This window comes from Opisthocomus hoazin, chromosome 20, assembly GCF_030867145.1.
Source record: "Opisthocomus hoazin isolate bOpiHoa1 chromosome 20, bOpiHoa1.hap1, whole genome shotgun sequence".
In the NCBI taxonomy this organism is placed as follows: domain Eukaryota; kingdom Metazoa; phylum Chordata; class Aves; order Opisthocomiformes; family Opisthocomidae; genus Opisthocomus; species Opisthocomus hoazin.
This window is the reverse complement of record NC_134433.1, coordinates 13,232,294-13,244,692: the sequence shown is the minus strand read 5'-3', so window position 1 is coordinate 13,244,692 and position 12,399 is coordinate 13,232,294. Positions and strand designations below refer to the sequence as shown.

The 12,399-nt window shown below is 51.9% G+C and overlaps 1 protein-coding gene across 1 annotated transcript in view; it reads left to right on the top strand.

Annotated features, from left to right (window-relative positions):
• Positions 1-12,399, top strand: part of LHFPL7 (LHFPL tetraspan subfamily member 7) — a 66,118-nt gene that overhangs the window by 8,006 nt on the left and 45,713 nt on the right. Inside the window, exon 2 of the mRNA XM_075439931.1 lies at positions 3,122-3,260. Coding sequence (XP_075296046.1) covers positions 3,122-3,260 — 139 coding nt within the window. The remainder of the gene's footprint in view (positions 1-3,121; positions 3,261-12,399) is intronic.

The window sequence follows — 12,399 nt, the reverse complement described above, 5'->3', positions numbered from 1 at the left end:
TGACAAAAGCAGAATTTCTTGTTTACAAGGGTGCATCCAGTGCTTTGGCAGGTAATGCCAACGCATTAGGGAAAGACGTTCACAACTTTTGTTCAAGTAGCTCTGGCCATTGCATGCTGGGATAATGTAGGAGCCAGACTTAGGACTGCTGGCTTGCAGCAGGGTCTCTAGCAATCTGCCCTGAAGTCCCCCATGCCCTTCCCTATTGCCAGCTGGGGCAGCTGTGCCGCTGCTGTCCCTTGGGCCCCACGGCAAACCCACCCGGCTGCATTGCCCCGTCTGCCCCTAGAGCTGCCCGGCAGCAGTTTGGTGGCTCAGCATCCCTGGCCCGTGTGACAGAAAACAAACCTCACCATTTACCCATGCCTCTTGCCCACATGAATTTTAACACATTTATTCAAAATGAGATCTTGCTTCCCTTTGCCAAGGCCTGGTTGGATTTGGTCAGGTTTTGGCCACCAGCGCTGCCCATATCGAGGTGCTGCCAGCCCCAGGACCCCAGTCTTGCTGCCACCTGGATGAACCCTGATGGCAGGACCCGAACCAGACCCACTCTTCTTTCAGTGTAATGCTCACGTGCACCCACCCTGTTTATGCTTTTTCTCCTGGTGCTACGGCCCAAAAAACATCGTTGCACCTTTCCTCGAGGATTAGCAGCCTGAGCAGCTCATAGGTTGTTTCCAGCAGGAGCTGCAAGTTTTTAGGGGATTTGTGCTACCATAACTAAGATGAACCTAGATCATTAAAAATAATATGCTTCACACAAGAGAGGAACAGGCTTGCTTCACAAGACCCCTTTCTGCTAAAAAATTAATCACTCTAAATAATTAATGGTCCTCGCGAAGGAGAATGGTTTGCATGTTGCCGGGCGGAAGGTGAAATTTAGATGCTGAGCGGAAGCATCTTTCTTTTTTTTCATGAGTCCCTATTTCCTCGCTGCGCTGCTGCCCTGGGAGCGGTGGGGAGCAGGGCTGCGGCTGCTCTCCCCGCTGGGCCCTGTGCCGGGAGGGTGTGTGTGCGATGGGGTCGCCCATCCCACCCCAGATATCATGGATCCCTCCGGGGCTACAGAAGGGACAAGGGGCTGGTCCCCACCGAGGGTGTCCCAGCCTCATCTCTTTTGCCCTGAAGCAGCACTCTCGGTGGCTTGGAAGGCACCGGAGAGGAGCAGATAGCCCTACTGCCACAGTCCCTGCCAAAACAGCCTCTCCAGTTCTCTTGGTAGTTGTTTGCACGGCTGTGCCTTTTACACTGCATGTCAGGGATTAATTTATTGCCAGGACAGCATTTGCATTGCTTCTGTGGTGTATAAATAGGCTATAAATAAGATGCTGATGTCTAATCACTGCACAGCACTGGGGCAAGCGCGCGCACCAGGGTGTCGGGATGGTGCCGGTGCTCCCTGGCCCGTCCCTCGCCAGCACCAGGGTGCCCCGTTCAGCAGCAGCAGCGGCTCCTGGGCAGGACCCTGCGGGCAGCGGCTCTGCCACCACAGCACCAGCCAGTCCAGCTGCTGAAAACCACCTCGGCAGTAAACAGCGCAGGTAGATGTAGGGCAGGGCCAGACCCGTGGGGCAGCACCGCTAGTGCTGGAGGGTTTTATTAGCTGATTGGACCCCCCCGTAGTCATCACAGGATAAACCTAATTCCTCTTACCCCGCTCAGCCTGCCTGTGGCTCCTGCAGCATAATTTAGATTTAGCAGATTATTTACTCCTGATTCGTAACCTCTTTGGTGAGGAGGGCCAAATGGAAACATGTATTGCCTTTGTTCCTATAGTAACCATAGTTGCCCAAAAGCTTAAATGTAGGGAGAAAAGTAAAAAAGGAAAATTGTGCATTTCTAACTAGAAGGTCTCAGCAGGGCAAGAGGACTGGACAAGGGTGGGTGGAGGTGGGACCTGAGCTCCCACACAGGTTATTAGGAAAATGGGGCCCAGACCTGTCATACAGCCATACTGCTTCAGGGAACCAAGACGCTGACGTTACTGCCGGGTGACTCACCAAAGCCGGGAGTGTTTCGCAGAATTTGCCGTGAAATGCTGTGAAACAACAGGACTTGATGTTGCTTCTGCAACGTCGGGCTCGAGGTGCCCTCGCGCTGTTTGAAGGCTGCCAAGGGCTGGGTGCTGGAGGAGGAGGCACCCGTCGTGGGTCCCCTCACCACGCCCGTGGCTGGGCTGGCATGTGTCCTCACCGGTACGGGGATCACCTTGCTGCCAGTGCCATCCTCTTGGCAGAGGTGGAAATGTCACCTGCAATGGGGACAGAAACTGAAACAGTGCAGCAATTGGGTGTCCGTACCCAAGGGTGACCTTTTTTTGCCATAAATCAGTGCTTTTGCCAGTTTTAGATACTGATGCAGTTCGCCAGACTACTGCCAGAATATTAAAGAGCAAAACTGCTTCCACCCCAGCCGGGTGATGGCAGGGGGACAGACTTCTGTGCTGGCCTCCCCTTTCACTGCCACTCCACACCGTGCCAGCCCCTGCAGAAAACCCTACCTGCTGTGCACTCCCATAGCCTCTGGCACCCCAAAGCATCACCCCGCAGCGTCAGCTGCGTTTGAGTAACAGCCCCATATGACCCAGTTTTGTTGCAAAAGGGGCTAAATCAAAGACATGGCTGCTGTAGGGAAGGGCCGGCGGGGCTGCTGGATGTGAGCTGGGCTAGGGACTGGGAGCAGCCTGCATGTTGACAGACGCTGGCTGCAATGAAATCTTTGCAGCAGCGGGTTCCCCACTGTGGAGCATCATTGGCAAAATACCTTCTAATTGCCAGGCTTGCAGGGGTGGGTGCCATCGTGAGATACGTTTCAGCTCTCAGTGGAGGCACTGACATGCGTCGCAGGCATCTAATGGCACTTGTATTAGTGCTGTAGCCCTTCATACATGTAATACATTTGCTATTATCACCTTAGCCCAAATACTAAATAACCCCTGGGACCAGGTGGTGGGTGAACCGTGGGCTCAAGACTTAACAGTGAATTTAAGCAGCAGAAGGTGGAAGGGAAGGGATGTGAGAAGCTGCCCACGATGGGGCCCCACTTCTCACTTCAAGCGGGGGAATTGGTGGGGAGGTGTGGCGGACCACCTCGCTGACAGCCCTGTGTGTCCTTTCAGACGAGCGCCGTGCTGTGTGCGGGTGGCTGTGCCCTGCTGGCCGTCAGCTCGCTGCTGGCCGTCGTCGCCATCCTGCTGCCCGGCGGACCCTGCGAGAGGCGAGTCTGCACCCTGGCTGGCTACATGCAGACAGCGGCAGGCAAGTGATGGGGACTTTGCTCTTTGGGGTGGAAAGATGGGGTTTCCCCGGGGTGCTGCCTGGCCATTCACAGCATCCTGGATCTCAGTAGCAAGAGCAGCTTGCAAACCCTAACCAGTGCTGGGAGAAAAAAGAGCATCCCTTTGCTTTAGTAATTGCCTTCTGCATCCATCATTACAAAATCTGTTGCAAATGACTTCTGCCCAAATATGCAGGTCTGTGGCAGAGAGCCTGTGAGGCTCTTGCGTAGGGCAGGGGGCTGCCGTGAGCGATGGAGACCAGGCTGGCTGCTGCCATACCTTCTGGGTCTGGCAGATGCCTCCTGTGAAGTCTGTGGTCCCACCTGGGCCATCTTTGCGGTTAAATGTCTGGAGGTATTTCCCTCTCTGAGCCTCACACCCGAGACAGGCTGTTGCCCATCCTGTCCCAGCCTTCCTGGGCAGCCTGCTTGATGCTGAATTTGCTTGTATTTCCATTGTGATTGCTTATACTTCTCCCTTGGAGAAGCACTAATGCAGAGGGGAGAAGACAGGTGGCTGGGGAAGGTCTGTCCCTGTCCTGTGCTCCCCACAGAGGGACAAATCCCACCTGAGACCAGTCTCCACTGCAGGGAGCCACGTCTCTGGGAGCTGAAGTGTTGAACTCAAGAACCCCAACTGGACATGAGCCATAATGGGAGATTAAGCTGCCTGTGCCCCAGAATAAACTGCGTTCCTTGGAGAAATCCTTAGGGCCAGCCAGGCTTTGTTATCTGCCCAGCAGCATTCAAGCAGCTTTTAGGGAAAATCCCGTTATATGCTCTCCTCACCAGAGCTTATCCCACGGGAGCCGATTTGGGAACAGATGAAGGGGCCTGGCCCGTCAGCCACGGCTGCTCCAGCTCAGCCGGGCTGTGGGTCCACAGAGGCAGCTGCCTGTGCCCCATCACTAGCGACCAGTGCATCCCTTGGAGCCACAGTTTGGGGATTCCCACCACCACCGTACGTTGGCCGGTGGCTGTGGCCAGCGGGTCCCTGGGTGCGGGGCAGAGGCTGGAGGAGCCCCGTGCCAGCCCAGGGAAGGCATGGGTCACTATGAGGTAGCTCAGGGCCTCACGGGTGTTCTCCCAGAGAAGCAGGGTGGAAAGGAGTAACCCTGAAGCATCTTTGCCCAGTGAGGTGGCACATCCCTGCTGCGTCTGGCTCTGCAACAAGAGACAAGCTGGTGCAAAGCAAGGGATTAGGAAGAGTCTCTGGAAAAGAAACCAACTGTAGCAGATAAATACAAATAAGATGCTCTGAGGGGTTTTGGTAATATTGAACAGGCTGTAAATAAACTGTAGGCTTTAAGTGTTATTGACAAATGAAAATTTACTGGGTACATTCAAACAAGCTAATGGGTTGCTTTAAACTCTGGTGGTGCCTTGCTAAGCATTTTGTATTGCGCTTTTTAATTTTGGTTCACTGTGGAATAATTCCCATTCAGAGCCAGGCAGCCCTGAGTCAACAGAATTAAATGGCTTAATGTATTTGGATTCAGAAATGCTGCCCTCCCATAATTTCTCTCCCTGTTCCCCCCACCCCAGCTCTTTGTTAGAAATCAGCTGTAGTTGGGTGACAGCAAGAGAAACTCCTCCCCAAAAATCACATTATTTTATAGAGAAAAGCAGGGATTTTCATGTAGATGATTTTATATATGAGAGAAGGAAAGCAGAGCAAGCCCAAGAGATTTGGCAGAGCAGCTTTCTATCGGGGGGGCAGCTCTGCCAGGGGGGAACCCCTATAAAACCACGATGAGATGCCTGCAGAGCAGCAGGACACCTTTCTCCCAAACCCCAGGCTTCCCTGAAGCACAGAAGTCCCACAGGCACCTGCCCTCGAAATCCAAATTTTGCTCCCATTTTGCCATCCCAAAAAAAGCAACTCAAGGTATTTTGCTGATCACCAAAGGCATGAGTAAATAAGCTTAATACTGTAAAACATTGAATCAGGCAATCGGATTTCCTAATAAAGGGCCAGGTGCATTCAGCCAGGAGCATAGAATCATAGAAGCATTAAGGTTGGAAAAGACCTCTAAGATCATCAAATCTAGCTGTCACGCCAGCACCACCATGCCTGCTAAACCAAATGAAACATGCCATAAAGTGCATGAGCAGAGGCACTGGCAGAGCCAGAATCAGTCCTACAGGCTCTGTGCTGTATCAGACAGGTGCCCCGAGCCACACTCACATAAATCCAGGTGCAGAGGCCAAGCTGAACCAAACAACAGCCAGTCCTGAGAGCAGCCCCACAGCAAGGGGCAGTCAGGCTCAAGCTATGTCTTTAACACTTTCCTGCTATTTTTTTTAGAGATCCACATTGTGCCTTTTCCAGCCACAGAAGGAAGGAAGATAGAAACCTCATGCAGATAGATGGAGCATTAATTGCAGATGCAGACATGCCATCAAGGTTCAGAGCTGGGCTAATTGCCACCATACGCTGAACACATGATTCCCGATGCCTGGCATCCACTCCTTAGAAAAAAACCCCAACACGTCTGCACAAGAGGATGATCCCTAATGAAAGAGTAAATGAGCAGCAGAGCAACAGGGAGAAGGGGAAGGATAAAAGACAGAAAACTTGCTCAGTTCTCACACCCTACAAGCAAAGTCAAAGCTGTCCCTGAGAGATTAAGGATGGGGATCACTCCCTAAGCATGGTGCCAGCTCACCAAAATTAAATTTCTGCTATCATACCTTCTCCCAAACCTGCATAGCAGCAGCTCCAGAAAGGCTAGGGTAGCCAAGCTGGCCCCATTTATGTGTGGTCAGCAGGGCGGCCCCAGTCCCCAGCTGCAGCCCATTGCTGCTGCTGGTGAGGGGCCCTGGGGCTAACCCCAGCGATGGGGAGTGCAAATGGGTGCGCAGCTGCAATCCTGCCACAGTGGTTTTGCAGCAAAAGCCTCTTTGTTGGTATTTTAGAAATAGGAGTTAATTCCAGGGAGAACTGTCTCCTGCCGTTCGGGGCTGTAAGGAAAGGGCAAGGGATGTTCTCCAAGGCTGGCTGTGCCTGTACAACCTCTCCGGTGGCTTCCAGGTGCTGTGCCCGGGGCCCTGTGGTTTATAGCTGGACATTACAGTTTATCTCTGCCAAGATCTCAGACCAGTTTTCAAGAGACTGCCAGTGGTGAAGCTGTTGGAAGGAGCGCGGGACCATCACAGTGTCTCAGGGACTGGTTTCACCCATGGGCACCTGTCGGTGATGCCCCGGGGAGCCCCAAGGCCCTGCTACGAGCTGTGGCAGCTCACACAGTCCCCAGCAGTGCCACTACATTAGAGGAGGGTCCTGAAGGCCAGGGGTGTCGAGAGCCAAAGCCGCCTCCACTGGGTTTCCAGCGTGGACGGTGTCTGCTCCCGGGCCCAGGAGCATCTGTGCTCCCATGGGAATGGCCTTGCCGGGGGAGTGAGGTTCGCTACCGGTGGCAACTGAGATTGCAAAGGAGACTGAGTAAACCCCATCGAACAGCAAATGCAGGCAGCTTTCTGCTGTTGGGGCTTGTGGGACTAAGGGAAGGATTACGGGCACCAAAGTGGATTGCCTCTGCTGCTTAGGAAAAGCAACAAGTCTTTGTAGGCAGGCAGCAGGGACTAGCAGCCTCCCTCCACACGACTGTGTTGCTTTTTGGAAGCTTTTCACTGTGCGCTTTTCAGGCAAAGGGCTCTTGCTTCGCTGGTGAGTGGTGGTTAGTGATTGAATGCACCCCCGGCCGCCCCACGGCTGCGGATCCTTTCCCTGGTCTCCGAGATGTGCCTGCGAAGCGGCCTGGCAGGAGGCTGCAGGGCTTTGCACCTTGTCGAGGGCACAGGCACAGTCGAGCGTGAGGGAAGCCTTCGGGGAGAGTTTTGCTTTCACCCCACACTGCTCTCTGTCTAATCCTACCACCATCAGCTCACTGCTCAAGACAAACCCAGTGCTGAGGGCAAATGGTCCTGACCTGCCTGTGCCTTTCTAAGGCTCTTTTAGTTTCAAAGAGCAGTTTCCCAGCATCGCTATGACAGAATCAGAACAGTCATCAGACTCCAGCAAGACAGGCAAAAACCCCCAGTTATGCAATTCCCTTATTTAGCCACACTTTAATTCCAAGTTTCGTGGTAGTCCCAAGAGCTTCTTGCTGCAAGATTTGATTGCATTCTGCAGCCAAGATTGCTCCTGCTGGCAGAAGCATGGTGGCATTACAGAGATGGCCTCAGCTTTTGGTTAGTTAAGCAGCACAGCAAAATGCAGGAGACTTTGTGCTTTTTGAAGTAGCCTGTGATTACTTAAGACACTGATCGTCAGGTAAGAATACACAGAGGGAGAATCGTTCGTTTTCAGATCAGTGTGAATCTTTTAAATGCATCGCGTCCCAAGGACTGAAAAGCAACCTGGATTAAAATGGGCCGTGCCATTCCCAAGGGAGTGCTGCGGGACGGGTGGGAAGTTCACCCCAGCCTTGGGATGCAGGCACGTGCTGAGGGGCTGCACGGAGACGGCCAGTCCCTGGCCAGGAGGCTGACCCAGTGCCTGTGTCACAGTGTTATTTAGATCGTGCCTTCCTGCATCCCGCCCTGCATCGCAGCTCACCTCTGGGATCGATGGCGACATTTTTCCCAGCCTGTGCAGGCTCTGAATGGCAAACAGCACGGCAATCCACGTCCGTATTGATTCCTCAGACACATATCGATTAGCCTGGTGACATGTAGGTAATGTGTAATTAGCAACTTAGATAAAAATAGCACCAAGAAGGTGTACAGCGAAGCTGCCTGGGTACTCTGACCTTTGCTGGCATCTCCATGGTGGCAGCAAATAGAGGGGTCATGGCTGCCTGGTAATTGCTGACTTGCTATTAAAAACACTCTGAAAGTCTCCATTTCCCTGCTGCCATCACTACCATGTGAGGCGGTTTCGGAGTGCTGCGTGACGGGGTCTCTGATGACCGGGCACCAGTGGAGCTGTTGCCATGACTCAGGACAGAGCCATTCCAATTGCCTCCTTGTGTTTTGCTCTCTAGCTCGAGTGCTGCATTTTTAGGCCCAAAAGATGCTGTGAGCTGACAGAGCTTCACACACGGCAGTGCTTATGGCCAGTCTGCACCCACAGCAGTTGCCTGCGAGGTCTTGGATCCTTCCCATCCTGACTCTTGCCAAGAAATCACGATTGAAATGATGGCCTGGGAAAGGCACTCTGCTAAACGTCACTTTCCCATGTCCTAAAAGACTTGTGGCACCAGCAGCTGTTGGGTATGCTGGAGAGCAATGTCTGAAGATGTTGGAGGGGCCACAGACAGTGGGGATGTGCCCACTGCTCCCGGGGTGCAGGCAGCGTCAGAGCACGGCCCCTGCAGCACCTCTCTGAGGAGACATAAATGGAGCAGACATCTGCCCAAGACAAGGGACAGTTTGGGGTTGAGTGACCAACACTGTGACCGACACTCAAATTGTTCAGGAACAGCTGAGGAGACGAGGGTCTGAGCCGCACCCAGACCGTGCAGCCTTTCCCACCACCTCCCACACAGCCGGGCCAGGGCAGACCCGCAGTCAGTTTCCTGATGGGCGTTCTCGTGGCTGCGGTGCCCGGGAGCCCCATCCTGTTGACGCCGAGGGTTGTTTGTCAGAAGACAGCCCTGGGATTTGGAAGAGGAACTCGGCAGCAAAGGCAGGCGGGGAGCAGCGCCCTGGTGTCCAGGCATTGATTTGATTTAAACTCACGCAAAGCTTCCCCCATCCCTGTTTTAAAAATAGCATCTTGGCTTTCATCACAGAGCTCATGTGGTCCCTCTTCTTGTGGGGCTTGAAAAATATGCTCAGGCCTGATGCAGTAACATTGCTGGCTGTGTTTGATCACCAGAGCAGCATTAAAAAATGTTGCCATAAAGCTGTTTCCAGCCATTCTCAAAAGGCCCCCAAAACTGCAAGATTTGGCTAAGCAAGAGAAGCGCCAAAAAATAAAGCAGAGTCCAGGCTTGATGCAAGGTGTTCAGGCATGAAAGTAAAAACCAGCAGCATAAAACCCAAAGCCGGAGATGGGTCCAGCTCCTGAATCGCAAGGGCAGCTCTTCTGTTTTCCCCTTGTCTTTCACCGGAAAGAGCGATGCTCCCATCATAGCTGGGAGTAACCGCATGATCCTCATTGCTGCTCAGGTCCTCACTGCCGTCTGCACCCTCTCCCCTCCACATTTTGCATCCTGTCCTTGCAATAGAGACAGCGACCAACGATGCTGGAAGCCCTGGTTCCTTCCCTGGTGCAAGGCTTTTTGCCCCTGCTTTCTTTAATTACATTAGCAGAGTCAAAAAACTGCCTTTGGCACATTATTATTCAGTCAGTGAACTCTCACTAATTCCTGACACAACTAATAAATATCTGATGGTAGCAGCCTGCTGCTGGGGCACGGGAGAGGGGGCTCTGTCGCAGCCCAGCTTCGCTCTGGCGCCAACATTTCTTACACCCGACTTAATGCATGCTCTCATTTTTTTCACTCGCACTGATGCAAATCCTCTGATTTGCTGCATTTTTGCCAATTTGCTCCAGAATTCAGCTCGGTAAAAGCCATCACCATCCTGGGTGTGTGTGGGCTGGTGTGTCCTGGAGCAGGGACTGCTCTGAACCCTGCAGAGATGCAGGGCACCAGCGCCAAAGCCCAGATAAAATTATTCTAGCAATCTCTGCGTGTTTAAGAATCTGATGAGCTCCCATGTTAAAACCAACAATTGACTTTTCTTCCATCTACCTTCCATCTGGGAGGTGTCACCTGGGAGGATGTTGCAGGGGAGCAAAATGAACTTGCCAGAGCTGCAGATTGACAGGCATGAAAGTAGAACCACAAACATCAACTCAACTTCAGCCTTTCACTGGAGGAAATTTTTGCTTCTGCTGAAACAGTAATTTCTCTGTGCTCGCTTCGGTGCATACATGCGAGTGACATATCATCTGGGTTCCAGCACCATTTCATGATTTTACTTTCAAAACCTAAAATCTTCAGTGGACAGCCAGACCATTAAACTCAGCAGTAAAAGGGAGAGGGGCTGGCAGCTTTCCTAACGGCCAGGCTCCCTGCCACAGGTTAAGTGTCAATTAGCCTTCCCCAGGGTTAAGCTCATTTCATACAAGGTGCAGAGCTGCTAAAGAAGAAGGGGCCAGATCCTGGCTGCACTGTACAGCAGCTGAGCCCCGCTTTAGCCTCAGCGAGAGAAGCTAGGGATTCGTTTTCATCTGACATTTGGACAGTTTTCTTTCTTCTGCTTAGTTCTCAGACTATGCTTTGGTTTTCTGCAGGGGCAGTTTTGCCATTTGGCACAAATCTGCTGACTTGGTGCCTTTTCCCTCCCATCAGGCCGGGGACACGGCAGTAGCAGCATGCCTGGGCCAATGCTGGGAGCAGCATATTGCTCAGTAGCCTCATTTAGAGAATAAACCAGCCATGTCCTTTCATTGGTTTCTTGGAGAGGGGCAATACATTTCCAGTGGCATCAGTGACAGAAGCAATATCCCTTCATTGCTGTCATTTGAAAAGAGCAGTTTTATACTGCAAGAAAGAACTTGTTCACTTGTACAAAACATATTTTCTATTCCCTTAAACCTGGGGAAATCCTTGTCGTATTAATATGTGGCTGAATTGCTTCTCTTTCAATGGTTCTCCTAGGGATTTGAGTTTAGACCAGTTATTGCACTTGGGTGCAGTAACAGTCCATAAAAAGTATATTTTGTGAATAATAACAGTGCTTTGTAATAAACGGGAACAACAAATAACAAGTGCCACTGGGGCTCGAAGCTGCTGCCCTGGAGGAAATACCAGACAGCCCCAAGAACCCCAGCACCGTGCCAGTGCCATGCGTTTCAGACGGGAAAACCCATGCTCCAGTTTTAGAGGGAATTTACTTCCCTTTGCCTGTGACTCTCTGTTCAGTTTGCAGGCAGTTGTTCCTTCTTCTGCAACGCAGGACATTTACTCTCATTCTAACATTTTCAAAGCACCAGCATGGAGCTCAGGGGTGTTATTGGAGGGCTCTTCAAGCCATACTTTTCCAAGCAGGCTTCCTCACATTAGTTTTTGGGGAGGGATGGCTTTGATTATGGTTCACCTTTCATGGAGCTTAACTGTGCTTGTTGGTTTTTCCAGAAGAGAACCACTGCATGAGAGGGTCCTTCTTTCCTTGCCAGGTCAGGCTGCTGGTAGCACAGCCGGGACATGATAAACCAGACCCTGCAAAGCTTCAGAGCATCTATCATTTAATAGCTGTCATTAGTGGCATGCCCAGAATATTGGGAAGAAGCGATTCTCCTTGCTATATGAGTATGTGCTTCAGCTGATGTTTTGCTTCATAAACTGTTTGACTTTTCCCTTTTTTCCTCCGGCTTGGCTCATGTTTGTATCTGCTGTTGCTGGGAAGATGGAGACAGACCCTTGCAAACCCCCTCCAGGGCCACCCAAATATCCTCCCTTGCAGTGGGGAGTGGAGCTCCTAGCTGAATTTAACGCATCCTGAAGCAATTGTGTGGTGGTCACATCATCTTTATTGATGCATCCATCAGGACCGAGTGTATAGTGTAACGCAGAGAAAAAAACCCTCCCCATCCTCTCTGATGCTAACAGGGCAGTTTGCCATTCAGTCTGCTCAAGAGAAGGATGCACGCACTTCAGGGAGCTTTGGCCAACCCCAGTGTGCAGCCCTCTCTGTCTGTCAATGTTGGAAGTTTTGGGCCAGTTATAGCCTGTTTATGTGCTAAATCAATATTAGCAGCACAGAAGACAGTCTTGGAACAGTACATAAGATAAGTCTCTGGCCTTAGTGCGAGACAAACGTTTGCTGGGCTGGTTGGATCCTGGCTGTAATTTGACAGGCATCTGAATGTGGGGACAAGGACCTGTCAGGACACAGAGCAGGGCAGTATATAGCGATGAGAGCAGCATGTACACCCATCTGTCAGCAGCAGCATGCTGCCCTGAAACCTGAAGGTTGATACCGGTTTAGGGTGAAGCAGTGAGCCCCCAGATGCCTCAAAATCTGTTTTCCGGAGATCAGATGAAGCTCACGCTATCTGTAGAACCACCTGGGAAGTCATTACGGGGCCTTGCTGTTGCCGTACAGCAGAGATGTGTTGGCCTAGCTTTGGCGAGCAAGGTGATAAATCTGGGCTGCAGCTGC